This window comes from Hyposmocoma kahamanoa, unplaced genomic scaffold, assembly GCF_003589595.1.
Source record: "Hyposmocoma kahamanoa isolate Upper Pololo Valley unplaced genomic scaffold, ASM358959v1 79, whole genome shotgun sequence".
Classification (NCBI taxonomy): domain Eukaryota; kingdom Metazoa; phylum Arthropoda; class Insecta; order Lepidoptera; family Cosmopterigidae; genus Hyposmocoma; species Hyposmocoma kahamanoa.
Window position 1 is genome coordinate 7,077,679 of NW_020653993.1, and position 26,441 is coordinate 7,104,119.

Below are 26,441 nucleotides of genomic sequence, written 5' to 3' on the forward strand. Positions count from 1 at the left end.
TGGACAATGACATAAATATACATTTTTTTATTTTTTTTTGTCTTCTTCAAATTTTGTAACATTTCTTAATCCAAAACTTTTTTTTCGTTCTAGTTTCATTAATTCTTGTCTTAGAAAAGCAGTGATAATCAAAACACCCTCGCGCACTGCACCCGTGTAGAAAAGGCTGGCACAGAAACTCGAAATACGGTTTTTGCTTTCGAGTTCTGTTTACACGGAGACGTTCAATATTCAAAGGCGAGGCGATTATCGCTCACGTGGACGGTCGATAATCGCGATTGTTTAGACGAGGAAACTATGTTTGTATTCTTTCGATAATCGTATCTTCGAGACGATAAACTCTCTCCATCTAAATGGGCCTTTACCGACAAATGGTTCAAATATCCGGTAGCAAAAAAATAGAGCACAAAATTCTCTTTTAAAAATAGTTAAAATTAGTTAACGTGCTCGACTTATCGGAACTTACCCTAACGTTGCGTAGCTGAATAAAATATAATTGAACAATTTCAATATTTTAAAACTGGGTTATGGTTTTTTTTACGCTATGTAAAAAAAAATTTTTGTCAGTTAGCCGCATTTTAGTTATGGGACGACAGAAAACCTTTCACCATCATGGCAAAAGCATTACAGTGTATGTCATTGACACATTAAGAAGAAAATCTATACCGATAGCGGTTAACGACTGCAGTTATTCACATTACTCGCATTTACAAAAGGCCAGTACCCGATTGTGCCTTACTGGTAAGCGGGAGAGAGCGCAATATCGCTGTCCCGTTCCTATGTCCTTTTATCTTCACCCTCTCCACCGCCCTGTTAATAAGGCGCGGGCCATCTTAAACAGTCACCCAACTAAAATTCCAATCGCGGTGATTTTTACAATCGTGCCTGATGTATTAAAGTTCTTCTGTATCTCTTTTTATAAATACCTACATTTATTATTTAAGTAAACAAAAAATGTCAATTAGTTGAAGATTTAATTCATTGACAAAAATAACGGACGCATGTTAATATGTAATATATTTGCAAATTTGGCGTACAACTTTATTAATCCACGCCGATCTACCTGGTTTTACAGCACAAAAGACATACGAGAAACTACACCTGTAGATGTAGTGCAGGGCTTCTTATTGGTTTGAAACAGAACTGTTCACAAAGGTTTACATTGAATGTCAAATTCGGCATGAAAATAGTTTTGAAACCGGTTATAATAAAAACCATTTATTTCAAATAATTGCATCGAAATAGTTAGATATTGCGCGGCAAGTAGCTGAAGACGGTTCAGCGCCGCCTTTGCTCACTATTGGTCTAAATTTTTATCAGTTAATATTTAAATAATACGTTTTAATAGCTCTGTACGGAACCAGTTAATAAAATATCGGTTAATGAAAACCGAAACTATGTATGTATTAGAGCAGAACCAATTCGAAAATTATGCCGGTTCCCAAGCTCTACTAACTACACATGACTTTTAAGTAAATAAAAATTGTCCAGTGTAAATAGAAGATAATATAGAATGGCAACCTAAATACAGAGAAACCGCTTTTGTCGAAACACTTTTGGTAAGTAATTTACAAAATACTTGACTATCATACAACAAAGTATTGTTACATAATACGTAATATGGTATCAGTTATAAAGGCAGTAGTGTATTGAATTATTGAAGTTGTACCGCGTGAAGTTTTACATATTAATAGGCATGGGCATACTAAAACGGAACTATCACTTCTTGTCCTGTGCCGGCGGCGGCTGCTGCGCGTTAGCGTTGTAGTTCTGGTAGTACTGCGCCCACGCCTGCGCGTCGGCTGGCGTGCCGCCAGCTTGCCCTTGTTGGTATTGCTGCAAAGACAATATTCATTCATTACCGGACTACTATTCAAGTTGAAGTGGACTGGTCATGTCTGCCGCATGTCAAGTGAATTGTTGTGGGCCAAGATAACCATGGTGTGGAACCTTGAGTAGTGACTCAAAAAAGACGCGGTAGACCACGACGGCGATGGCAGGATGACTGAAACTCCTTTTTAAAGAACTGGCCAGATGCTCGCAATGGGAAAAGAGGGGAGAGGTCTTTGCTCAGCAGTAGGATGGCAGAGGCTTTTAATTACATATATAATTATCATAAAACAAAATTCCATTGTTCTCACTGTCAATATTATTGTCCATTTTATTACAATACATGCGAATAAATCAATAAAATACTTGGAAAAACATTTGTTTTGACATTTGATGTACTTTACTTTGACAACCGTATCATGGACCTCATGGTACTGCGAAATGGACACGGTTGGCATATAAGATGACGTTACGTATTTTCGATTCCCGTGTTTGACACAGACCACTGTAATGCTATCTCTTTTGGCTTAAGACGACACGCAAGAGTTAAAGACAATAACATGTTTATGTTTTCAATGTCGAAATGTATCATATACATATAAGTCTGATTTCTATGTCAACATAACATGTCCTTTAGTTTCCATAGTCTAAGGTTGTGTGACATGCGTGAGAAATGTTTTTATTTGATTTCGCCAGTCGTAACATGCGCGTCCTGAACACATCATAGAGAGCCTATGACATGTGTATAGATAAATACACTGCTACAGTTGTACATAATTAGGCATTAAAACACCATTTTATGCCTTTCATTATGTAACAGTCACATAAAACTACTATAAAGGGACACTTTTAAAATGTCACTTTTTATAATATTGACTATAAGAAAAAAATACTAACCCCAGGCCAGCCCTGCTGCTGTTGTTGCCACTGCTGCCACTGATACCACTGCTGTGCAGTGTAGTTGGCGGGCCACTGCTGCGCCTGCTGCTGCTGTGGCTGCTGCTGACCGCCCTTGCCCCCGGCGTTGGCGCCGCCATGCGCGCCCTGTTGCTGCCACTGCGGCCAGTTGCCCCAGTTGCCCCAACCTTTACACGACGTTACAATATTCAATTACCTTATTATTATTGCGTACATCATAAAGATAGATAAATAACACATTTACTTGTTGAATCACTGTACATTACAAACAAGCTATGACATGGACACAATGCTAGGAGATAAAAAATAATTTTTATTTCAAAATAAGGAACCGTCTTCAAACTTTACTTATATTTTATATGTAAGCAAACTAAAACTAAAAAGTTAACAATAGATTGCAGGAAAGTGAACGAAACCGGATTCATCCCCTAGTTTGCCACCCTTAGAGGTGGAATATTTTCTTCAAATAAATAAAGGGAATTGACTGAGTGACGCCCTCTCTCCATCAAAAAAAAGAATCATCAAAATCGGTTTATGAATACCGGAGTAATTGCGTAACATGCACGCACGCACGCTCGATGATAACAGATGATAGATGTTAACAACCTCGGTTCATCTTTATGGATTTTTTTTTTTCAATTAGTGCTTTCTGATTGGTTAGATTCATATAGATTATAATTGTTACTTATTTATCCTTGCTAATATTATAAATGTGAAAGTAACTCTGTCTGTTACATTTCCACGCCTAAACCGCTAAACCAAAATTGATGAATTCTAGTATAGAGATAGATGGGACCTAGGAGAAGGACATGGGCTACTTTCTTGTCACAAAAAAATAAATCCTAAAGGAGGTGAAATAGGGGATAAAACTTTATATGGAGAACCAATCACCACCAATTTAACTGCCTCTGTGGTCGAACGGTTACCATGCCGGACTACCACGCAGAGGTCCCAGGTTGGATTCCCGGGCCGGGAGAAGTATTTGTATGGCCTACATTTATTTCTATCGTGAGTTTGGGTGTAATTTTTTAAATTGTGGTTGTCTAAGTGTGTGTCCATGACACCCGCGACACAGCGTTTCCCTAGTGCGGGGCTATGTTGAGTGTGTGCGTTATTGTTATTATTATTATAATTAAAACTATGAAATGTAGTATACTACAGTAGGTTACTCGAAGTACTTCTTCTTCTTAGCTTGTCAGAACACTCAGCGACTGACACAGCATTATCAGTGGCGTTGTACAGGTCCTCGCGTGTGAAGGTGTAGGGACAAAGGCGTACCATTGTCTGGGTGTTACTCCACGTGTGCATGCTCTACTTGCTTCGGCCGACTTGGGTTCGCAATCTATTTAGATACTTCAAAGTGTGCCAAGGTACAGCAGCGTTATGAGTGATGACATGGGGTATCTCTCCTTCCAGAGATTTATACGGACTTGGTTCAGTCCAGACGGAATACTTCTTTAATGAAGCTATGGCGACTCTTTAGCCTCTGGATTACCGGCACGTGATAGTGTAAGGGGTGCCGCGGGTCAGTCTCTTTTTCATCGGATCAGTCTGTCAAAGTGCTTATTCTACGCAGACGAAGTCGCGGACACCAGCTAGTTTACCATATAAAACATACTACACAACAATGTTTTAGTCGCATTTTAATTCACTAAGATTCGTCACGCACTCCACCCACATGCCCAAACACCTGCACGAAAGGAGATCTCAACAAGGCCACTGACAGCGCAATCAAGATTTGAAATATGAAACGTCTACTCTATTCAAGAACATGAAACCAACTTTATGCTATCATTAACTAAAATAGGCGGCTATTCTAGAAAGTCATTAATATTTTGATACTACGTGTCATACGAAATATTTGTAAACAGAATAATCAAATTTATTAACCTTGGTTGTTCCAATTACCCCAGCCGCCCCATCCGCTGGCCCACTGGTTCCAGCCCTGTTGTTGTTGGTTTGGCGGATTTGGACCGTCCTGTTAAATATTACATATTTATTTAAAATAACAGTTTTAAAAATACAAGTCTAAGGAGTGTTCAGGACATTGTACGCCACGGGCCGATACGGCTTGGAGACAGCCGTATCGGGCCATCGTGGCGTACAATGTTTCATACGTTTTCTAAGGTATGTGAATTTTCTTCGTCATGCAGGTTTCACCATGAAGTTTTCCTTTACCGTTAACAAGAAGTGTTACTACTAAATACGTTGGCTAAATTTGAAAACGCTGTTTTCGTTTTACTTTTCAAGCACAATATCGGGCAATTAAATCTTTTATATAAATTGTCATATAATTATTGACCGTACCCGCACGACGTACCATCCCTTTCCTGTACGTCTGGCGCAAACCTGGACGGCAATTGGCGAGTACCTTATGCCAATTGGTAAATTCTTTCACCACGATGGCAAGCATTAAAATGTAGAACATCGTTTGTTGCAATCACGGTATATACAGTTGTTAAGGTCAATTGTAAGAACTATATAACACGATTGCAATAAATGATATTCTATTCTGCAATTTAATGCTCCTTATCCTATTAAAAGGATTTACCAATCGGCGTAAGTACTTGCCAGGGTGTAGCAAATTGTGCTTAAAACTAGTTTATAAGACATCAATACGATAAGAAGATATAATAATTATTTCTATAGTTAATTTCACGTAGCAAGATTCCGGTAACGTTTGAGATTTGAAGTTTCTAGAAATGAGGTAGTGTAAAATCGAATGAAAAAATTTGAGGAGCTGAATACCAAAAAATTGTAATGGCAGTGGAATAGTATCTCGATGGTATTTAGTATACCACCAAAAATAATGACGAAATAAGGGTTATCCATTCCTGGCAACTCGTTAGGCAAATGGGCCTTATATCCCTTTTAAATATCAACTCTCGTTAGCACTGAAATCACAAATTAGAAAGCTGAAACAGTACAACGCCAACAACTGACCTGTGTGTACGTCTCCGCATATTCCAAAAATATTCTAATATTTATTGTAATAAAGATAATATATCTAACTATAGGCTGTTCCGTTCGGTGGTGTGGGAAAAAAGCAAAAATCTAATTACAAAACAAAGGGAATCGCATTTCATCGGTAATTAAATGTTAAATATGTAATGTTTAAATTTTCATCCATTATAGCAAAGCTCAAGTTCAAGTGGTCGATTTCAAGTGAAACAATTGACGACACCCGTCAATTGTTGCGAATTCGAGCTGGCCAATCGGAGCGCAGTTGTCACCGTAATGATTTGGTAGAATAGTTTTCAAACAAATAAAATAACATTTCGTCTCTAGTTCTGGTTATATACTTGATGCTCGATGGCTATAGCCACTGACCTAGTCTTAACTTTACCCAAATACACTATTAAGATGATATATATTAGCAGACTTGAGGGTCAGCTCAGTATAATTGCGAATGGATATCTACATACCTTCGGATTCCTATTTGGTCCACCCGGTCCGCCGTGGTTCCTGTTCTGCATGCCACCACGATTGTTTTGCTGTAATTGGCCACCGCGTTGCCATGACCCAGTTCCGCCGCCACCTGTACAACAATCATCGTACAGGACCGAATGGATAGTCACGCTGAATAGGGCTTGCAGAACCGGTCCGGTTCCAAAAAAAATTAATTCCGATTCTGAGCTTTTATTTTCTCAATACAGTCTACTTTCAATAATTACAAAAAAAAGCATTGTTTGTAAGCTATTGAGATTTGTTTCTGTGATCATATTATACGACCAAATTTGTAAATATGATCACTTAATATGATCACAGTGACAAAAACTGTGCCTATCTATGATTGAGCTGGCTTCCGCTACCTCATAGGTATGCTTCGTTGAATATCGGTACTATTTATTATTCTCACAAACACAACTTGCAATGCAATTCGTATAAATGCACGCTAATTTACACGAATTGCATTAAATTATTAGTAATTACAATAATATTGCTTCACGTATACAAGTTGAAACAAAATAATCGCAAAAGTAATTGACCGTGCCCGCATGAGCAATACAAATTAAAACAATTCTATTAGCTTAAGTTGTTTATCATTATCAGCACAATGGCCAATGCAACTCTAATGTGTGGGATCAGTTATCTGCAAAATGATTCCTTGTAGACTAACCTGGTCCCGGAGGAGGCCTCTTATCATTGTTAGGCGGAGGTCCCCTGTTGTTAGGCCTGTTGTCGTTCTGGTTAAAGCGGCCTCTGTCGCCAGGCGGGCCCCCCTGTGGTCCACGACCGGGGGGGCCACCGGGCGGGCGGTCGGGCCTAGCGCCGCCGCCGCGACCCCCGCGGAAGCTGTTGTCGCGGTCGCGGCCACCGCCGTAGTCGTTGCTGTGAGGAAAAAATTATTTAGTCAGGCTAGTTTCAGAGCAGTGCGGATTTATCTGCGGACACTTGTGGCGTTATAACATCATTTTACAGTGACGCAGATTGTTCTGTACGGAACACGCTCCGCGTGAACTCCGCACAAGCCCGTGCGTTCATTGTAGGTGTTAATTGTCTTCCGTAAATATCCGTACTAAATTAAATACTCGATTCAGAGCACTGCGGATTCTACGCATGTGGATGGGATGCAGGCGGACAGTCCGTACGGACTGTACGCATAGCTGTGAAACCAGCCTCATTAATACAAGTATCATATTCGTAATAAGCGACACGGCTGTTCATAACAGTTGCAGCGCCAATCAGAGCTTTAAATCGCAAAGATAATAGGGGCGCCGCCACTGCGCCCGTCACCCAGAGACATAAAAATGGCAAATCCCGTGTGCCTGTAGTCACACCAGCACCCCTACCCTTCTAAAGCGGAACGCAGTACTGTTCACATTATGCTTGGTGACAGAAATAGGTATGGTGGCAGTGTTTCCCTGGATGGACTCTTTCACAAAGAGCTCTACTACTACTAAACTAACTATTATAGTACTTCATCATTAGCGAGAGGTGTCGAGAAGCAACCGTTCGCCCACCACGCTACCATCGCCCATAATAATATGGTATATATAGTGATTTGTCTCTCCTACAATAGATATCTCCTAATATAACGTAGCGTAAATGTATGGGTGTCGCCGCTGGAGCAGCTGCAATAGTGTCCAGTATATACGGCGACCACAGTACTTACGATATCTATTTTATTTAAACATGTTTTGAAATTAATACATTTCCGTTATGAAATATATTTCGTGTCCTGAAAAATTGTCTAAAAATTGTATGGCAAAAAAAGAGACGTCAGCGCCATCTATTGATTAACGACGTCCATCTTCTTGGACATACAAAGTAAAATGTAGATAGAGATATATCTTACATATAAATATATCTCATACAGTTTACATGTTTAAGATTACACTTATGGTTCAGCGTGTTGCGCCAGTAACTGGCATACAAATGTTAATAGCAAATATTATACATTGTTCGCATTTATTACATATAGTCATATTACTTATACATATAATTAAAATCATATCGTATTATCTTATAAAATTAAATTTTGTTCATTAAATAATATAATTAGAGAAAAATTGTGATTTATTAATAAAAAAAAAGAAGAACGCACGTCAAAGCAATAAATATGTAGAGTGTCGCAGGTTTCAAAATGTAAATGTCAAAAAGTCATTTACATTACAAAAACAATTTGTCACAAGCTTAGAGGATGGAAAAAAAATAAAAGAAAGGAGCTGCCCTAACTACAGAATCAACGTGCATATAAGCAAAATTTGAAAGTTACAAATGGCGGGTTTGTTTAGTGTTGTACATAATCTATCGTATATTTTTTTTAACGCACACACTCAACATTGCCCTACCTATACCTACTTTACTGGTATATAACATTACATAGTATTAATTGTACTTACTAAATAAAATATAAAAATTATTTTAAGAGGTACGCCTTTAACCTACATTTTAGTATATATAACGTCTTTTAACTAACTGTCAAATACAATTCTATTCAGGTTTCTGCGGGTTAGTATTCCCGTTAATTCCCGGGCTTTCTTAAGCAAATGAATCTATCAAGCCAATTTAACACAGAAATAATGGAAGTGGTTGTAAAAATCAATTATCAGAAATCAACAATTATCATGTACTAGCTTTTCCCCACGACTTCGTCATATATATTTCGACGAAATATTCAAGTATGAAGCAAATCGCACCACGCGTTAAAATTACCATACAAACTTTACTACCCCATTTCGCCGCATTTTTGAAAAACTGTCATGCCATTTTTTTACCATTTTTATTGTAAAATATTGATGCAAAGTTTCGTCTTTGTAATTTCAAGGAATATTATTTTTCATGCAAACGTTAAAATAGTCATTTTTAATCATTGACTTACAAATAAATGGACGACGGGTCTAATACAAAAACCACGAAAAAAATGTCCCAAGTCAACCTATTCGAAATTTAAATTGTAATGTCTTCGCAGTATCGCGCTGTCAGTAGAACAAAATGAAGACTAAAGCGGAGTGTCGCGCTCTGTATACGATTTTAGCGCCTTAGAAGTGCGGACACTTTTTAGCGCGGACCCGACGTCCATATAATTGTAAGTCAATGTTTTTAATAGTTAGAGTTGTCATTGGGAAAAATCAGAAACGAGTGGATAATTTTGTTTTCAGGAATAACTAATAAATGAGTCTTTTTTAATCTAAATTGAACATAAATTACCAATAAACCTAATGATGGAATAGCATTGTCATGTAATCTAGTTACATTCAAAGTTCTGTTAAAATTTGACTCTTCAAAATTAAGCGAACTAATAAAGATGGTCTTTGATCCAACGTTTATATTCGGCAGTCCTATGATTTCCAACCATTCTCCCTTCCTTTTTTCATTTGTAGGAAAATTTGAAATAATAAAAATAATAATAATCAAACAATAAAAACCTCGTAGGGAATTGTTTTAATAACAGAATATCGATATTATGTATGCTTACAAGATCAACACTATCTCAAAATAATCGTTAACAACAATCATCAAAATATACAAACAAACAGGCAATCTAAAGTGACAAAAGCAAAATTTGGCAAGATTTATAAATAAACTACTTAAATAAGTCTAATTACATGAAATATTTGGGCTATTGTGTGATTTATAGACAAAAAATAACACATGCCTGTGCAATGTAACATTCGATTGATTTGCACTTTTTCTAAAGCCAAATCCCTTAATGCTGCAGCGTAGCATTTTTAGTAATACCTAATTGTTCTCACTGTCAATATTTTTGTCTAATTTAATTATAAAACACGCGAATAATTCAATAATACATTTGGAAAAACATTTGTTTTGACATTTGATGTACTTCCCATTGACAACGGTACCATGTACCTCATGTACTGCGAAATGGACACGGTTGGCATTTAAGATGACTTTACGTATTTTGGATTCCCATGTTTGACACAGACCAATGTAATGCTATCTCTTTTGGCTTAAGACGGCACGTAATAGTTAAACAAAGACAATAACATGTTTATGTTTTCGACGTCGAAATGCATCATATACATACAACGTCTGATTTATATATGTCACCGTAACATGTCCTTTAGTTTCCATAGTCTAAGGTCACAAGCCATTCAAATAGTATTTTCTTAAATCTAGACGTAGGTAACATTTTTATATCGTCAGGTAATGCATTATATAATTTTACGCACATGTTATAGCAATTCCTTTGAAAACATGTAGTAGTGTGTATATGTCGGGCCAAACGATAGGGATATCGAATTAAAAAAGGAACATTTTTAAAAGTAAATAAATAACTATGTTTTTTGGAATACATACACGTAGTGATTAGATCGTGGCTTGGGCTGTAGTTTCGATGCGGGCCCAATACGGATTGCGAACTTCACATGCATCATGAAAATGCTTTGCAGGTATGTGCAGGTTTCCTCACAATGTTTTCATTCACCGAAAAGCTGGTAAACTAGACTTTAAATTTTGCACATAAATTCCGAAAAATTCAGAGATGTAATTCATGATTTGAACCCACGAACTTCTTGTTTAGAGGCCGTAGGTCAAACCATAAGGCTACCGTATCGTACCTAGGTATATCTGGCGTGCCAAATAGACGAATCATATGCCAGCCCAATGTTGTCATGTAATTACTTTTAACCCTGGAAAGAGCGGAGTTTCATCCCTTGTCATCCGAACAAACTTTCAATACTCATTAGTTAAAAATAAGTTAAAAAATGAACTATTTCAGTTTAAGCCACTATTTCTGAAAACACACACATTATCTTTCCCCTTTCCGTCTGGTTTCCTCTACTATACATATGTATGTCTATATTGTAGTTTATGGTTAGGGCTAGAATGCTACTTGCAAACCTAGGTTTGTTTGTGATAGGTTACAGCTTATTCTTACCACTTTATTCTTTATTTATTATATTATAGTTACAGCCGCTAACTATAATAAATTAGTTGTTCTTAAGTGCAACGATGTCTGATTGCTTGCATCCAGTCGCCTTAGACGTTTTGTTCGCTAAAAGAAAGAGTACAATCACGAGGTAACTTCACATTACGTATATAAAGTAAAAACAAAACTCACCGTCCGCCGCCGCCACCACCGCCGCCGCCACCACCACCGCCGCCGCCGCCGCCGCCGCCGCCACCGCCTCCGCCCCAGCGGTCCCCCCCAAATCTCCCCGGAGGTCCCGTATTGCGGTCGCGACCCCAACGAGTGCCACCCCCACCGCCACGCCCACCGGCAGGACCCCAACGCCCGCTGCCTCCACCTCCACCGCCGCCACCGCCACCGCCACCGCCACCGCCCCAGCGATCCTCTGGCAAAAAACGAACGAAAAATACATCGAGATGTTTTACATTTAGTGTGTGCTGATGCACCCGGTACACTAGATTTCTCTTTTAATCTACTGCCTCTGTTGTATAAAACCTAATAACATTTCTGGACAATTTAATTTTCATTACGCAACCAATCTCTTCAAGAGCTTACCAATTAGTAAAATTTATTGTGAATAATCACCACCAACCAGACTTTAGGTGACCCGGTGTGGGCGCTGGCAGTCCAACCCAACTTGACTTTCAGTGGGTAGAGTCTGTCGTTTGCGGGGGTCCAAAAACGGAGATCTATTGGAGTTTATTGAACCAATAACCTATACGAAGGCGACACACGACAATGATATTATGTATTACAGAGGTGCTTTGATCAAAACGGGGGCAGAGTCGGTAGCACTTTTGGAACTCTATTTTAAGACCTAAGAGTTACGTTGCATTATTGCGTAACGAGAAATATAAGTTTTGGTGATTCGAACCAAACTTGCATCAAATCACCATTATACAGGCCGTTCCACGGCTATGGAACACGAAAGGAAAATACTTAACATAATAGATAGGATATTTTGCCTATTGATATTGCTTTTTTTATAGTACTAAATGACGGGATAAACTAGTGCGCCTGATGGAAGCAACATGCCTGTCCTTTACATTTGCAATGCATCAATTCGAAAGATCTGAGGGGCACTGTCACCCTGAGACATAAGTTGACAAGTCCCGTGTGCCAGTAATTTCACCAGCAGTGTACCCTTCAAAACCGGAACCCAATGAGGAGCTCAACTGCTACTAAATTGTACATTTTAACGGTGTTCGTTTAAATTAAGATACTATGATACTTATAAAGGATTAATCCGTATGACTGACCCTTTCGATTGGTATCATAATAATAAAACAGGTGTTTTTGTCTACATTAGATCGGTTCGATTCCTCGTTGAGGCAAGCAACTTCTTAAAAGTCTTTGAATGCACTATTACTTTTAAAAATAATGTCTCCATGAAACAAAATATCCTATATATATACAATATTTACTTTCCCTCCGTGTCCGATAACCGTAAGACGCCCGTTATAGTTTTTATCGTTGAACCCATGGTTAGCGCTCTGGAATGATGACGTCCCGGGTTCGGTTTCGGGTGGATGGTTTTTTTTTTGTTCTAGGTAATATTCTAGTGCGAGTTTATTTTGTTGCTCTAGTACTTGTAATACAGGGAATTTCCTGCTTTAAGGGCATGTAATTGGTGTAAATTTGCTATTGTCTATCTAGCCGTTTTGCCCAGGTGATGTTTTTCAAGCCAGGATAGTAGGTACTAGTAAGATAATATTGGCTAATTAATCACCTCTACAATAGCAGATTTTTTCAGAGAAATAAATTAGCATGGAAAAATGTATTCTCACTTTTCTCAATCGATACGTCCGACTCCGAATCGCCTCCGACTCCGCGAGGGTCGTTATCAGGCTTCTGGTTCTTCCGCTTTTGATAAAACCATCTCCGTACCATCCCTACATCATCACCTGTAATATTTCACGCCTTTTGTGAGCTTAGTCAATGAATTTTACAAAGTTAACTAATATTTCTAATGGGTGATTTTCTATCAATTTCTGCGGGCAGCGGCTTCTCTCAGTGTGTATATTTACTACAAGCGCCAATTGGTCTGCCAAGCGTCCCTATTACTAAATAAAAACTATTATTATAATAAAAATATTATATTTCAAAATGATTCTAATGCAATTTCCTAAATGACTCTGGACTGGTGGTGTTAGTGGTAGCGTTACAAATTAACGGTCATGTCGTCCAACACAAATATATTTTTTTAAATTTCGTAACATTACGAAGGATCCGGTCAATGAGATTCAAGTACTTTGCGAGTTCAAAATTTAGGTCAGACGCGATAATTGTACAAACCTCTATCGCGTGAATATCCGTCGCGCGACCGCCGGTCGTCACGGCGCTTGCGGTCGTCGTCACGCGCCCGCTTGTGCGGCGGTTGTTCGCGCCCTTCGGACCGATCGCGCTTTTCTTTCTCACGAAGCACCCCAGCCGCTCTAGCTTCTTTGTGCAATCCTTCCAGGGCCTTCTTGCACTCCTCTTCGTTCAGCTCCGGGAAGACGACCTCGTCTATCCACGACCCCACCTCCGGCAGCGTGAAGTTCGCTGTTAATTGAATCGCGAGTTAGAGAAGGCAAAGATTGTCGGACACTGTGTCGCCCAGGGGTAGGTCTTACGGCTGAGGGAGGCTACCAACCTTTCATGTCCATAACAGCTCCGTCAGGGACTTCCTTGCCGTCCGCCTCCTCGCGTTTCTTCTGCCGCTCGAGGTAAGTTTCCTCGTCAGTGACTACGACCACCGCGACTCGCCGGTAGCCGTCGAATTCCCTCAACTTGCGCCTCTGGGCCGACGGGTACACATTCGTCTGTACGAACGACGCGATATCGAAACCGCGGATTTAGAGGTATACCGTTGCCGCAGACGACGCATAGCCGGGCAGGAACGTATGATGTGGAGCAAAACATTCGCATTTTAATTCGGTTCCGATTCCAACGCCGTTATTATAGTGGCAGTCCACCTAGAACAAGCTCAATAGAGATCCCACTCTGTTTATTGGTCGGTACGTTTGGCAAGTTATTCTAGACTAGTATACCGCTTACTTACCGTCACTAGAAAAAGGCAAATACATAGCAGTCATATAGCGCTTATATTAACTTATAATGTACGACGTACCTTGCGGACGATCCTGGGATACTGTGGCTAGTTTACACGAGAATATGATATACCGCGAATGTGCATACTGTGACGTTGGACGAATGCGAATGCCAAAGAGTTGCTTTACATCCGAAACCGATCTCGATTGTTCCTGTACAAGTGCTGCCAAAGAATGTAGAGTTAGTTACAAATCAATGGGGGTCTCACCTGATCGAGAATGAAATTCCTCCTGCGTCCTTTGGCGATTTCCAATAACTTAAGCACGCATTTGGCGCACTTGGAGACCATAGCGTCCCAGCGGCCCTCGTACGTGCTTCGGAACGGTTTACAGTCCACCTGTTCATTTTACAAATATACAAAAACTGCGCTACTCTGGCGCTAGAACAACTTACAGCTAACTTAGATTATAGAGAAATAGGCTAATTGATACCAGGGACTCCTTTTGGTGGCCGGGACTGTCGGTCCTCTTCTCCGTTCCACTGGTATCATAAAATGTCGGTATGAAAAATGTTGTGATAATTTTTAGCTAGCGTCTATGACGCAGTTTTCTATTATATAAAGTTGACCCCTGTTGGCATAACAGACGTTTTAATTAGTATCAGTGTATTGTCGTTTATTCGCTTTTGTCAAACCTTAACTACCCTGGAAGAAATATTTTGATTAACATTTTGTATAGTGTTGTGTAGTTGTCGTTTATACTTATTAATGTAAAATATATATTTTTCGTAGTTAACCTTTGAAATATAGCGGTGTTAGATTTCCTTTACTTATAAAGTAATGGATTTCCTTTTCATGTACATTTAATGGTTTCTTAGACTAGTTGCAATACTTACCAATTGTTATTTCCATTTTAACTGACGTTATAGGCCTTACCTTGCCATTTGTTTTAAAATTATGACATTCATCCTCACCAAAATACATTTATCACTCATTTGAATAGACTAGTGTTGCATTGCAGCAGTGAAACATCAATGTTGTCGATATAATTTGAAGTTATAATCTTATCTTATCGATAAAACGTTGCGTATACCTATTGTTAGTCTATGTTATAAAACGATGGTTTTCGATATCAACACTAATTTACATACCAAAATAAGAGTTGTGTCACTTAAGTATAAAAAATGTGACAATTTTTTTCGGTGTTAATTTAAAACATAATATGGATATGCATACATAAATTTCCATACTTACGCCGTTATATATAGTTTACTTACCAATTATTAATTCGACTATTCATTTATAAATCCAAACTCCTTTAGTAATGTAGTTATACGTTTTCATGATTCGTGTCCTCATCTATCATTATTGTAGACTTAATCCCCGGTATATTTAACTAGATGCACCTAGATTGAATTCCTAGTTTATCTAAACGTTGAACACGATGCAGAAATGTCAATATCGATGTGAAACACGAATAATACCATGCATAAAGTGTAAGAACTACACAATTCGGATGCCTTTGATATAAAAATATTAAAAAAGAAATATACAGTTGCCAAACTTATTTCGTATAGAAAACCCTTTTGTGTGTCAATAAAAACTTTGTGTTATATGAAGAAAACAAAAACAAAGCATGCGATAAAAACAATTCGAAACTAGTGTTAAATAATGTTTGAAAATCTAACGCCGCAATAATTCAAAGGAATTTAATCATTTTATAGATGATTAAGGTAACCATATCTGTCGTAGTTGTCAATTTCTCAGATCGCCCGCGTAACGAAAAAAAAAGACGAAAAACAGTCCTCTGACGGTGATGTCTTTCCGATGCAGTATTGCCGGTTAAACCAGTTTCTACTAAATATCTGTCATAATTTGTGTTCTACTCTCGGCAGATAATTAGGAGTCTTCGTTTAAACGGCAACACAAAGTCGAAAAAGAATATCAGTGCAGCCGGGTTACTTCGTCGGCAGGACCGTGTCGATATAATGCACAGTCACGTAGCAAAATTAAATTTCGGTTTTCTTAAGAAATATTGAACGAAATTGTTAAATAATTTGTCCATAAATAGCATTGACCTCCCAACAAATGGCCTAATCGGGTCTAATACAAAAACCACGAAAAAAATGTTCGAAGTTAACCTATACAAACGTAGTGACATGTAACGAAATATAAAAAACTAAAACATTTAATTTAAATTGTAAAGTCATACCAGTAGTGCCTAATTTTGCTTGCAACAATTTAAGGGCCCAAAAGCACCATATTCAGCTTCTACTGGAAATTTAACAAAATGCACCATATTTAGCTTCGACTGTAAATTATTTGAACACAAGAGTAATAGAGTAGCCTCTATCGTAAAACTATAATTAATTTTTATATATATTATTATGTTGAATTTCGTATAAATTCACTTAAAGAAACAATAAAGAGTTGGGCAGATACGTACATACACATATTACTGTAAATGTGAAAATAAGCGTGTACTATAAGAAATGTACCGACATTCCAGCTAAACATAAACTCAAATATCCGTAATTCCGAAAACCGATTTATAACAAAACCGTTGCGCTTTCGAGTAATTTTGATGCTTTTCACAAAGACAAAATTAGCTTTTGTTTTGTAATCTTCCTAAAAAAATACATTTGACATTGTGGAAATTCGAGCTAACGATATTTCGGGCAAATGTATTTTCTGACTTCTGATAGGTAATCCCAAGCTGTAAAGCGAGTACAACAATATTTTGTTAGTTATTGCTAACGTTTAATAAAAAATCATTTTAAAAATAAAATTAAAATCAAATATCTCTATAGTTTCTTTGTTCTAAATATTTCAATCGCTTGTGGTTCGAACAATTGAAAATGACCAAGTTTATGTAAGCTTCTTAAAATTGACGAATCCGGGTCCGGTCTCTTTTCATCTTTTGCGCATGCAACGTGTCGAAAAAGGACACTTAGCTATTTGATTATTTTGTGTGCTTTTGTAATTTATATTTACGAATCATTTATATATAAATTAAATACTATAAAACTGTACAAAATGACACTTTTAAATGAGAACTACGATAACACCATTATATTTGTTCAGTGAAAATACGATACAAAATCCTGTATTTACAGTTTACTGCAGTAATTTTTACAAGTTATTATTATTGGTACTGCATGATTGACAACCGTGCTGTCAGTCGAAAAAAACGAAGATTGTTCGATTGAACGAGCGCGTTTGACGCTCTGTATGCGATTTTAACGCCCTATAGGTGCGGACACTTTTTAGCGCGAACCCGACGTCCATTTATTGGTAGGTCAATGATAAATAGTTAATATTTATATATCATATTATATATCATAACGTTTAGAGAATTCCGATAAATATTTCGTAAATAAATGAAAATATTGATTTCGCCACGAACGCACGCATGTCTAGCCGTGAATGTGAGACGATCTTGCTGTGCAGTGTGTAGTGTGCAGTGTAGCAGTGTGGTGTGCGCGGTGCTGTACCTTCATCTTGTCGAAGAGCGCGCCGGTAGAGAGGATGTTGTACCGGCGCTCCGGGTGCTTGGCGGCGTGCGCGCGTGCCCAGTACGTCTTGCCCGAGCCCGGCATGCCCACCATCAGGATCACCTGCGCACGACACTCCTTTAAGACGCTGAATACCGTCGAATACGCTTCACTTTAAAGCGTTTTAGGTACATCTGTTCAACTTGTGGCAGTGGAAAAAAAATAATTTTATTCTTCATCATGTTATCTACAACGCTGTTGTATTTTCCAACACACGATTTTACAATATTTTCTAGGTAAAAAAAATTCAAAGTTACCTTTTATTCTACGCTTTCAACGCAAATATATCCGTAATATACAAAATAAAATTCAAAAAATTTTTGATGAATAAGGTCTTAATCAATAATGTTAAAACCGTGGTTGTTTTATTTTTCCATTTTGAACCTAAGGGTTGTTTTATTTTTCCATTTTGAACCTATTTGTATGAAAAGTGACAGTCGCGCCGCCGCCGCGCTGCTGCAGCAGCGATGCAGCCCGGCTAACAACGGCTAATTTGAACGCGCCTATGTTGGAAATAACCTTTTTTTTGAAACGTGCGCAAACTATTGGTAGTTTCTTCTCTTTTACGCATACGAAGGTCGGCAGTGATAGCTGACACACGTTGCTGGATGGACTCCTGCTCGATGGACTTATGTCGCCCGCACTGCCCCTAGCTAGCTAATTCATTTCATAAATTGTAATATAGTAGGCGTGGCTTAAAACATCGTTCGCTCAAGGTCATCGACGCTTCTCACCGTCTTAACTTCGAAACGGTTTACAAAAATACCAACTATTTTCCGTCTTTCAAACATCGAAATCGACCCTTTTATTATAATATCAATTTTACCAGCACCCTTACCCTCCCAAACCGGAACACCGTAATGCTGACTTTACTTCTTAGCGGCAAAAATGGGTAAGGTGGCAGTACTTCCCTGGACGAACTCTTTCACAAGGAGCTCTACTGCTATTGACCTGATCCTGAATCCTGATTAGCTGATCACTAGCATTAGAAAAATGTTTAAGGGCTAAGTACTTTTGGTTTAATGCGTCACACCTTGTTCGATACAAGAAAATGTATATATCATTTTGGTACCCTAGTAAAGGAACACATTTGAGACATTCATATTGATATTCCAGTGACAAATCAGTTTTGAATGTGGACTTCCTGACATTTCATTGTACGTAATATAATGGCGCACGACTATTTCCTCTGTGCTTACGCACAAACATGGCATGTTCACTCTTAAAACATGGCTCCATAAATTATCTACATATGCACTATTTTCTAATCAATGATTATATTATCGTAATTATATCAGTTTTCGTCGAGTCACCGCCGCGGAATCTCATGATTAAGGACCACGGGACGGTTTGAAACGTGTCAAACAAAAATTCGACTTAGTTACGTGAGTAATCCGTTAGTTTAGTTAATATGTCTGAGTCTCACAATTGTTTTTTATTTAAAATCAATGATTGCATAAAAATATTAAAGAAATATAAACGTTGTATACATTCAAAACTTAAAACTAAGTAACCGACATCTGACGACCTATCTATTCTTTCAGAGCTATTGTCAAAAGCACTGTGTCGTTACGATACAGGTGACTATACATTTTTTTCTAAACGTTACATATCATTACAATTACATTTTCGAAAATTAAATGGTTAGGTCTTTGCACAAAGAAATATTTTTTTCGAAACATATTGCTTGGGTAACCCACACTCTACGCTCGACATTCGTCATTTCATTCGATATACGGGCCGACGGCAACGCGCGGAGAGGCATATCTTTCATTACCTTCCTCTGTCGGTTGCGCAGAGCTTATGCGTTACGCATGTGTTATTATGAACGCGCTAACTCTCACTTCCCTGTAATAAACCTCACCTCACATTCTGCGAGGGAATTGGGCCTTCTGGGCCCGTCAACGAGGTCGGCCTCTGCGATCAAATGATAGCCCGGAACCAAACACGCTTCCGTGCCGTCGAGTTCTTCTTCGACAGTGTACCTGGACATACAACATTTTAAGTTCTTAGGTTTTTACGAATGTTACACATAGGATATATATTTCTATTCTATATTTCAAATAAATCCAGAAAAATAGTTTAATTTCCTATAGAACATTTTATTGGATCAAAATAACGGTATTTCACCAGCTCAATCCATGCATAAATAATAATATAATACAGCTTGAGACTTCTAGGACAAACAGCTTTTTAGTGTCATATACATTTCCATACTAACATGCTTTTGTCCAAATGGATGTAGGAAGAAACTGCAGACCTTCAAGCCGCAGGCAATGGCACGCCTATCTTCTTAGGGTCACGATTCGGTGGTTGTTAAACAGTGTTCAAACAAAGCCGCATCGAAACATTTTAGTCCTTTTTCAAATTGCACAGCAGCGGCGTGACAAATAATATGTGGGCGTGTGTAAAAAGCTGCCAGGCCATAAAACATGGCACCTCTCAACAACATAATGCTCACCTGATGACAAACTTGATCCTCTTGTCCAGAACGTGTCCTTTGAGGACTTGTTCTTCAGTCACTTCGGGGATCTTTACATCTGCAAATCAATCAATAACATCTATGGTTTAAAATTTGCAAATTACGATAATTTTACACGCATGATGAAATAACAAGAGGACTGCTAATTGTGGTATAAGACAGCATAGTCGAGTATCTAGTACCTATTGGTACACCAGATGTCGCGACGAGTACCAAATAGCTATTTTTGTAACTAATTAGTTTTACATTGACGTTTCCATTGATAACAAACAAATCAACTAGATGGCGCTTATTGCACTGATTTTTATGGACACTGCCGGCTAATCTTTAAATTGTTTAGAATTGGCGCCATCTACCCATACTAGCAAGCGTTAATTTATAAATTAGTTTGTAACACACAATGCTATCTATTGACACGCATTTTTGTCAAAGTTCATAAATTTTGGGTCATGGTGAATATTTGAATAATATTACAAAGAAAAAGCTGACTGACTACTTATATTACATGTTAAGGAGGAAATTTAAATAATATAAACTACTTCCAGGCTATCAATAAGCGCCATCTAGACAGAACTCAAAGCTTGGAGGGGCCAGGACTTACCTCCTCGTGAAGACCCTTTGCACAGCCAGCGTTGAGTTTTAGTGTCAGTTTTGTTTAGGCTCACAACAATGTCTACACCATTCTAAAGTCAATGGTCTACACTTTTTGAATTGCGAATATGATTTTAAGCAGGTTTTAATAGTATCGAAACAGTTTTTGAGGTAGCGGGGAGCGGGTGAGAGGTAGGATAGTGTTGCCAGAATGTAAATGAATGCGTTTGAGTTATCATGTGTGCGATGAAAAAATACTTAAAAATAAATGTTAATATTTAATAAATATAATAAATAAATATAGAGAGAACAGAAAAGATGCACAATGGCGCAGCCAACTCCTGGGGGCCTAGAGGTTTCCTGTACCTTTTAAACTTAAATAGAACTAAATACTAGTTACGATCTGTAATATGGAGCTTAGCAGTCCTCTTGAGTTGTAAGTCCATGCTATTACTGTGCTTTGGAAAATCTTCGATTACTTTACCAGTTGCTCCATTAAAATATTAACAATGTGACAACAAACATACAAGTTAAATACTCTATTATCATACCTGAACCTGGCTCGCCTTTAACGTCAGCGTTTCCCTTGGACTCGGGCTCTTCAGGCTTCTCTGTGGAGTCGGTGTCCATTACTTCAGTTTTCACTTCGGCAGGAGGTTGTTTGTCACCATTTTCCTGAATATTTTAAGAATATCGTAAGTACTGTGATCGCCGTAGACACTGTACACCACTGCAGCAGCGCCAGGAGTGAAATACATACATTTACGTTACGTTATATTAGTATCTATCTACTGTAGGAGAGATAAATTACTATATGTATTATATTATTATGGTTATGTTATAACGGTAGCACAGATGGTAGCGCTCTCCGGTTGCTTCTCGACACCTCTCACTAATGATGAAGTACTAAAATAGTTGTACGTGAGTTTATTTAACTTGGATAGTTAAAGTAACCATAAGACTTATTTTAAACCAAGAATCCGAACAGTTGTCATTTCGCAATAATAGGATTTTTGCATGATTAGAGTGGCATAAAACGGCATGGGTGCCTTAATCAACTCAGATCGCGTGATCGGATGCAACAAAAAAAAACATTATAAATAAAACTGATATCACGATCAGAGTGTACACATTGAAGGTCATCAGTTTCTATTACCAACCGATCGCGGGATCAGACCAAAGGCGCGGACAAATCTTAGTAAACCATAAAAATGTATAATATGTAGTTATTATTACATAATATGTACTTATTATTACTATAATTTATATATTTATTGATGAGTAGTGTATTTATTTAAAACGCTTTCATTACAAGATATTCTTTGGCTGCACCCCCGTTTTCAACTCTTAAATTTCTATCCTAAGGTTGTCTGGAAGAAGTTGCTACTTAGAAAGCAACCCGCCTGTTGTACATTGGTTTACTCTGCGATACTTATATTACAGTTCTGTGTTGTCATTGTAATTTTCAATGTGCAGTAAAGAATATTTCATTCATTGAAAAAATAACTAAAATGAAATTACCGAAGCCTAACATACACAGTACGTCGTCATAGTTATCATATAAATAAAACCGACCTGCGGCTCATCCTTCTTCTCACTGTCGCTATCTGCTTCCTTGTCTTTCTCTTGATTATCTTCTTTTTCCTTCTCTTCTTCTGGCTCCTCGCCACGTTCGCGTCTTTCTGCAGCTTCTTTCTCTTTTCTTTCGCGCTCTATTCTTTCTCGCTCCTGCAAAAGCACAGTATCGTGAGACAATTATTCACCAAAGCAAGTACTTGTTTAAACAAGCTTCCCCTTCTTATAACAACTTCTTCGTTTGGTGAAAATAACTAAAACATATTGATTATTTAAATACATCACGTATTTATCTGCTTTAGTGGTTCTAAGTATATTTTTACAAATACAGTTTTTACTTTTCATACACAATACCTTATTTCATACCATAATGTTACAAGGTGGTAGATGTAATGGTACAGCAAAAAACTAAGGGTCGTATTCCAGAACTCTACTCAATGCTCAAGTCAGGATTTGAGCAGACTTGAGTATGATTTCAAGCACTGGAAATACGACCCTAATGGCAAGGACTTGAGTATGATTTCTAGTGATTTGAAACATACTCAAACTTGACTTGAGCATTAAGTAAAGTTCTAGAATACGACCCTAAATCTGAATGATTCAAAATAATTGTAACCTTATTCTATTTACCTAAGCTTCAAGATTAATACGTGTGTGCATACTGCGAATTGAGTGTTTGAAAATAAAACATAATAATTATTGATATTAATGATAATATACTTTATGACATATACATATCCATATTATTGTGTTTTAAATATTTATATATTTGATTGGACATATTACATAAGTATTTTAATTTTTGGCCATTTAATGTGTTTTACTAATTGTGCTTCTATTAATTTTGTGACACTCATTTCTGTTTTTATTATTTTCGTATTAATAGTTTCAAAAGACTGGGGGTGTGTTAGCCTGCACAGCACCTAACCGCTTAATTTGAAAACAAGTCTACATGATTAACACTGAAATGTATTTCCAAAAACCAATTCGTAACTTCCAAACTTGAATCTGGGAAGGTTTTCTAAGTGGTTGATATTAGATTGAATTTAAGACTGATTTTAAAATGAAGGTCAGGCTCCGGAATCTCTACATTGATTTTACGTATTTAATTGGCAAATACTTGTTCTTGTAGCGGCCGTCCCGTCGCTGTACTATTGGCGAAACAATATTCAACGAGGTCGCTAAAGATGACGTTGCTACAAATTCTATATATGTAGATACAGGTCCCCTTTAAGGTCAAACATAGCCGTGAAAATTAGTATGGTGACAGCACACTGTTATGTTAAGGGTGCTGGAGAAATTACAGGCACATGGGACTTGTCAACTTTTGTATCAGGGTGACAGACGCAATGGCAGTGCCCCTCAGATCTTTGCGATTTAAAGCTTTGTTAGCACTGCAACTGACAAGCCCATAGGAGCAGACCAGTCACTTGGCTCATAAAAAAACCTGTACACTGTACTACCGCTAGAGAATACACGTATTTGTAATTTCATTTGCGATCTCATGCACTACAATAACGCACAAGAGTAAATACGAATTATTGTTTTACCTGCTTGCAACTTCATTATGTAACAATACACAATAAACATTTTGCGCAATGCAGGAAATTTGAGGTCAAAGGCTGCGATTTATGAACCGCATTAAAAATAATCACGAAATCCTAGTTCCGTTCAGCGTTAGCAAGCGTAAAATGCATATATAGTATAGTGTCGCGTTGTACAGTAAACAGCACTTCAAGCTTGACACTTTGTACTTTGGACCGTACTTATCGTAACCGGCATAAAATTGGATTTTAATCTTAAGTGTCAAGCTTGACGTGCTCTTGACCCTGTGTACTACCATTTAAAAACGGAAATAACGTTTGAACACAAAATGTTTATTGTGTTTAAACCATTGACCTACTAACAAAAGGACGTCGGGTTACATCGGGGACATAGGGCGTTTAAATCGCACACAGAGCGTCAATCGCGCAGCAGTCTTCGTTTATTCGACTGTCAGCGCGGTTGTCAATTATGCAGTATATAATAATAATATGTAAAAATTACTGCAGTAAAGTGTATAAACAGGATTTTGTATCATATTTTCACTAAACAAATATGTTGTGTTATCATAGTTATCATTTAAAAGTGTTATTTTGTACAGTTATATAGTATTTAATTTATATATAAATTAATCGTAAATAGAAATTACAAAAGCAAACAAAATAATTAAAACGCTAACTGTCCTTTTTCTACACATTGCATGCACAAAAGATGGAAAGAGACACATTACGTCAATTTCAAGAAGCTTATATAAACTTCTTGGTCATTTTCAATTGTTCGGACCATGAGCGATTGAAATATTTGGAACAAAGAAACTATAGAGTCGTGTTGATTTTGATCTTATTTTTAAAATGACTTTTTATTAAACTTTAGCAATAACTAACAAAATATTGTTACGGCCTGTCATCTAATACTCACACCTATGTCAGTGACGTACATGCTTGTAAGAGGTGGTTGGACCATTGTGTGGTGAGTGAGTCGGCTTTACATACTGTTTTAGATATTAACGTCCTATATGACATTAGCTGGTCGGACCACTATCCATTGCAGGTAGTATGTGATTTAGGTTTAGTTAGAAATAAGATATTAGCCAGCAAAGATCAATGTAACAATAAAATAATTTGGGGTGTACGAAATCTAGAGGAAATTAATAAATACTATGAATGCTGTAATAATAAACTGAAGCTCGTACACTGTCCAGATGAATTTTACGAATGTGCCGATAAAATGTGTAATAATGTGAGTCATCGGCGTGTATTGGACAAGTTTTATAATAAAATTGTTACAATTCTTAGTCAGTCATCAGTGACTACTTGTACACGTAGGGTTAAGCATAATGTAAAGAATAGGTGTATACTAGGTTGGAATAAGCATGTGGCCGAGGCGCACCGACAAGCTAGGTTGGATTTTCAGATGTATGTCTTGTATGGAAAGCCTAGTTGCGGGCTCGTATACGATAGAATGTGTCTTAGTCGTAAAATATTCAAATCGAGACTAAAGTTTTGTCAACAACATCAAGAACAGATTCGGCTGGATTTACTGGCAGCCCAGCATTCAGCCAAAAAATTTAATAAATTTTGGAAGAGTACGAAACAGCTGAATGGTAAGGCAACTATACCTGTCAGTGTGGATGATACAAGTGACCCAAGGGAAATTGCTAATATTTTCAAACAACATTTCAAAGTAGAATCTCCATTAATTTCAATGAGTTCACTTTCGTTTAGTAAAGACTGTCATGTCGATCAACCCATATCAATTACTAGTGAAGACGTAAGACAGGCCATTAATAATATGAAAAGAGGCAAGTCTCCAGGATTTGACAGTCTCAGCATAGAACATTTGAAATATGCAGGTCCTCATATAGATAGACTGTTATCCTTTTTCTATACTTTGTGTGTAAGGCACTCATACCTACCGTCGGAGCTGATGAAAACAGTGGTAGTGCCATTAGTAAAAAATGCCACGGGAGATATATCTGACAAATCCAACTACAGGCCGATCTCACTAGCTACAATAACAGCAAAAGTCTTGGACCGAATTCTTGATATGCATCTTAGTAAGAGTCTACAAGTACATGATGCTCAGTTTGGTTTTCGTGAAGGCTTATCAACCGAATGTGCTATTTTGACCGTCAAACACACCGTTGATTATTATGTAAAGAGGAAAACCCCCATATATGCATGTTTCTTAGATCTATCAAAAGCTTTTGACCTAGTCTCATATGATAAACTTTGGTCAAAGTTAAGCTCAGTAGGGGTTTCTCCGGAAGTCATAAAACTTTTTCAGTTTTGGTACAGTAATCAGAAAAACACTATAAAATGGGCAAATTTTCATTCTGATGAATACATATTAAATTGTGGTGTAAGACAAGGAGGATTGACCTCGCCGAGGCTATTTAATGTATATGTGAACAGTCTAATTGAGGAGCTGAGCAGCATGCAGGTCGGATGCCGAATAGATGGCGTCACTGTCAATAACATAAGCTATGCTGACGACATGGTGCTGCTCAGCCCTTCAATTGGAGGTCTTAGGAAGCTTTTA

General features: G+C 37.7%; 1 protein-coding gene across 1 annotated transcript in view; it reads right to left on the reverse strand.

Annotated features, from left to right (window-relative positions):
• Nucleotides 1-265: 265 nt before the first annotated feature.
• Nucleotides 266-26,441, reverse strand: part of LOC113233535 (heterogeneous nuclear ribonucleoprotein U-like protein 1) — a 46,049-nt gene continuing 19,873 nt past the window's right edge. The window contains exons 13-28 of the mRNA XM_026468658.1: nucleotides 22,359-22,511; nucleotides 21,335-21,458; nucleotides 20,172-20,250; nucleotides 19,575-19,695; nucleotides 17,651-17,773; nucleotides 14,427-14,555; nucleotides 13,761-13,929; nucleotides 13,421-13,669; nucleotides 12,913-13,029; nucleotides 11,340-11,510; nucleotides 10,773-10,782; nucleotides 6,869-7,080; nucleotides 6,174-6,286; nucleotides 4,639-4,726; nucleotides 2,728-2,915; nucleotides 266-1,836 (exon numbers count right to left, since the gene is read on the reverse strand). Coding sequence (XP_026324443.1) covers nucleotides 1,720-1,836; nucleotides 2,728-2,915; nucleotides 4,639-4,726; nucleotides 6,174-6,286; nucleotides 6,869-7,080; nucleotides 10,773-10,782; nucleotides 11,340-11,510; nucleotides 12,913-13,029; nucleotides 13,421-13,669; nucleotides 13,761-13,929; nucleotides 14,427-14,555; nucleotides 17,651-17,773; nucleotides 19,575-19,695; nucleotides 20,172-20,250; nucleotides 21,335-21,458; nucleotides 22,359-22,511 — 2,163 coding nt within the window. The 3' untranslated portion in view covers nucleotides 266-1,719. The remainder of the gene's footprint in view (nucleotides 1,837-2,727; nucleotides 2,916-4,638; nucleotides 4,727-6,173; nucleotides 6,287-6,868; nucleotides 7,081-10,772; nucleotides 10,783-11,339; nucleotides 11,511-12,912; nucleotides 13,030-13,420; nucleotides 13,670-13,760; nucleotides 13,930-14,426; nucleotides 14,556-17,650; nucleotides 17,774-19,574; nucleotides 19,696-20,171; nucleotides 20,251-21,334; nucleotides 21,459-22,358; nucleotides 22,512-26,441) is intronic.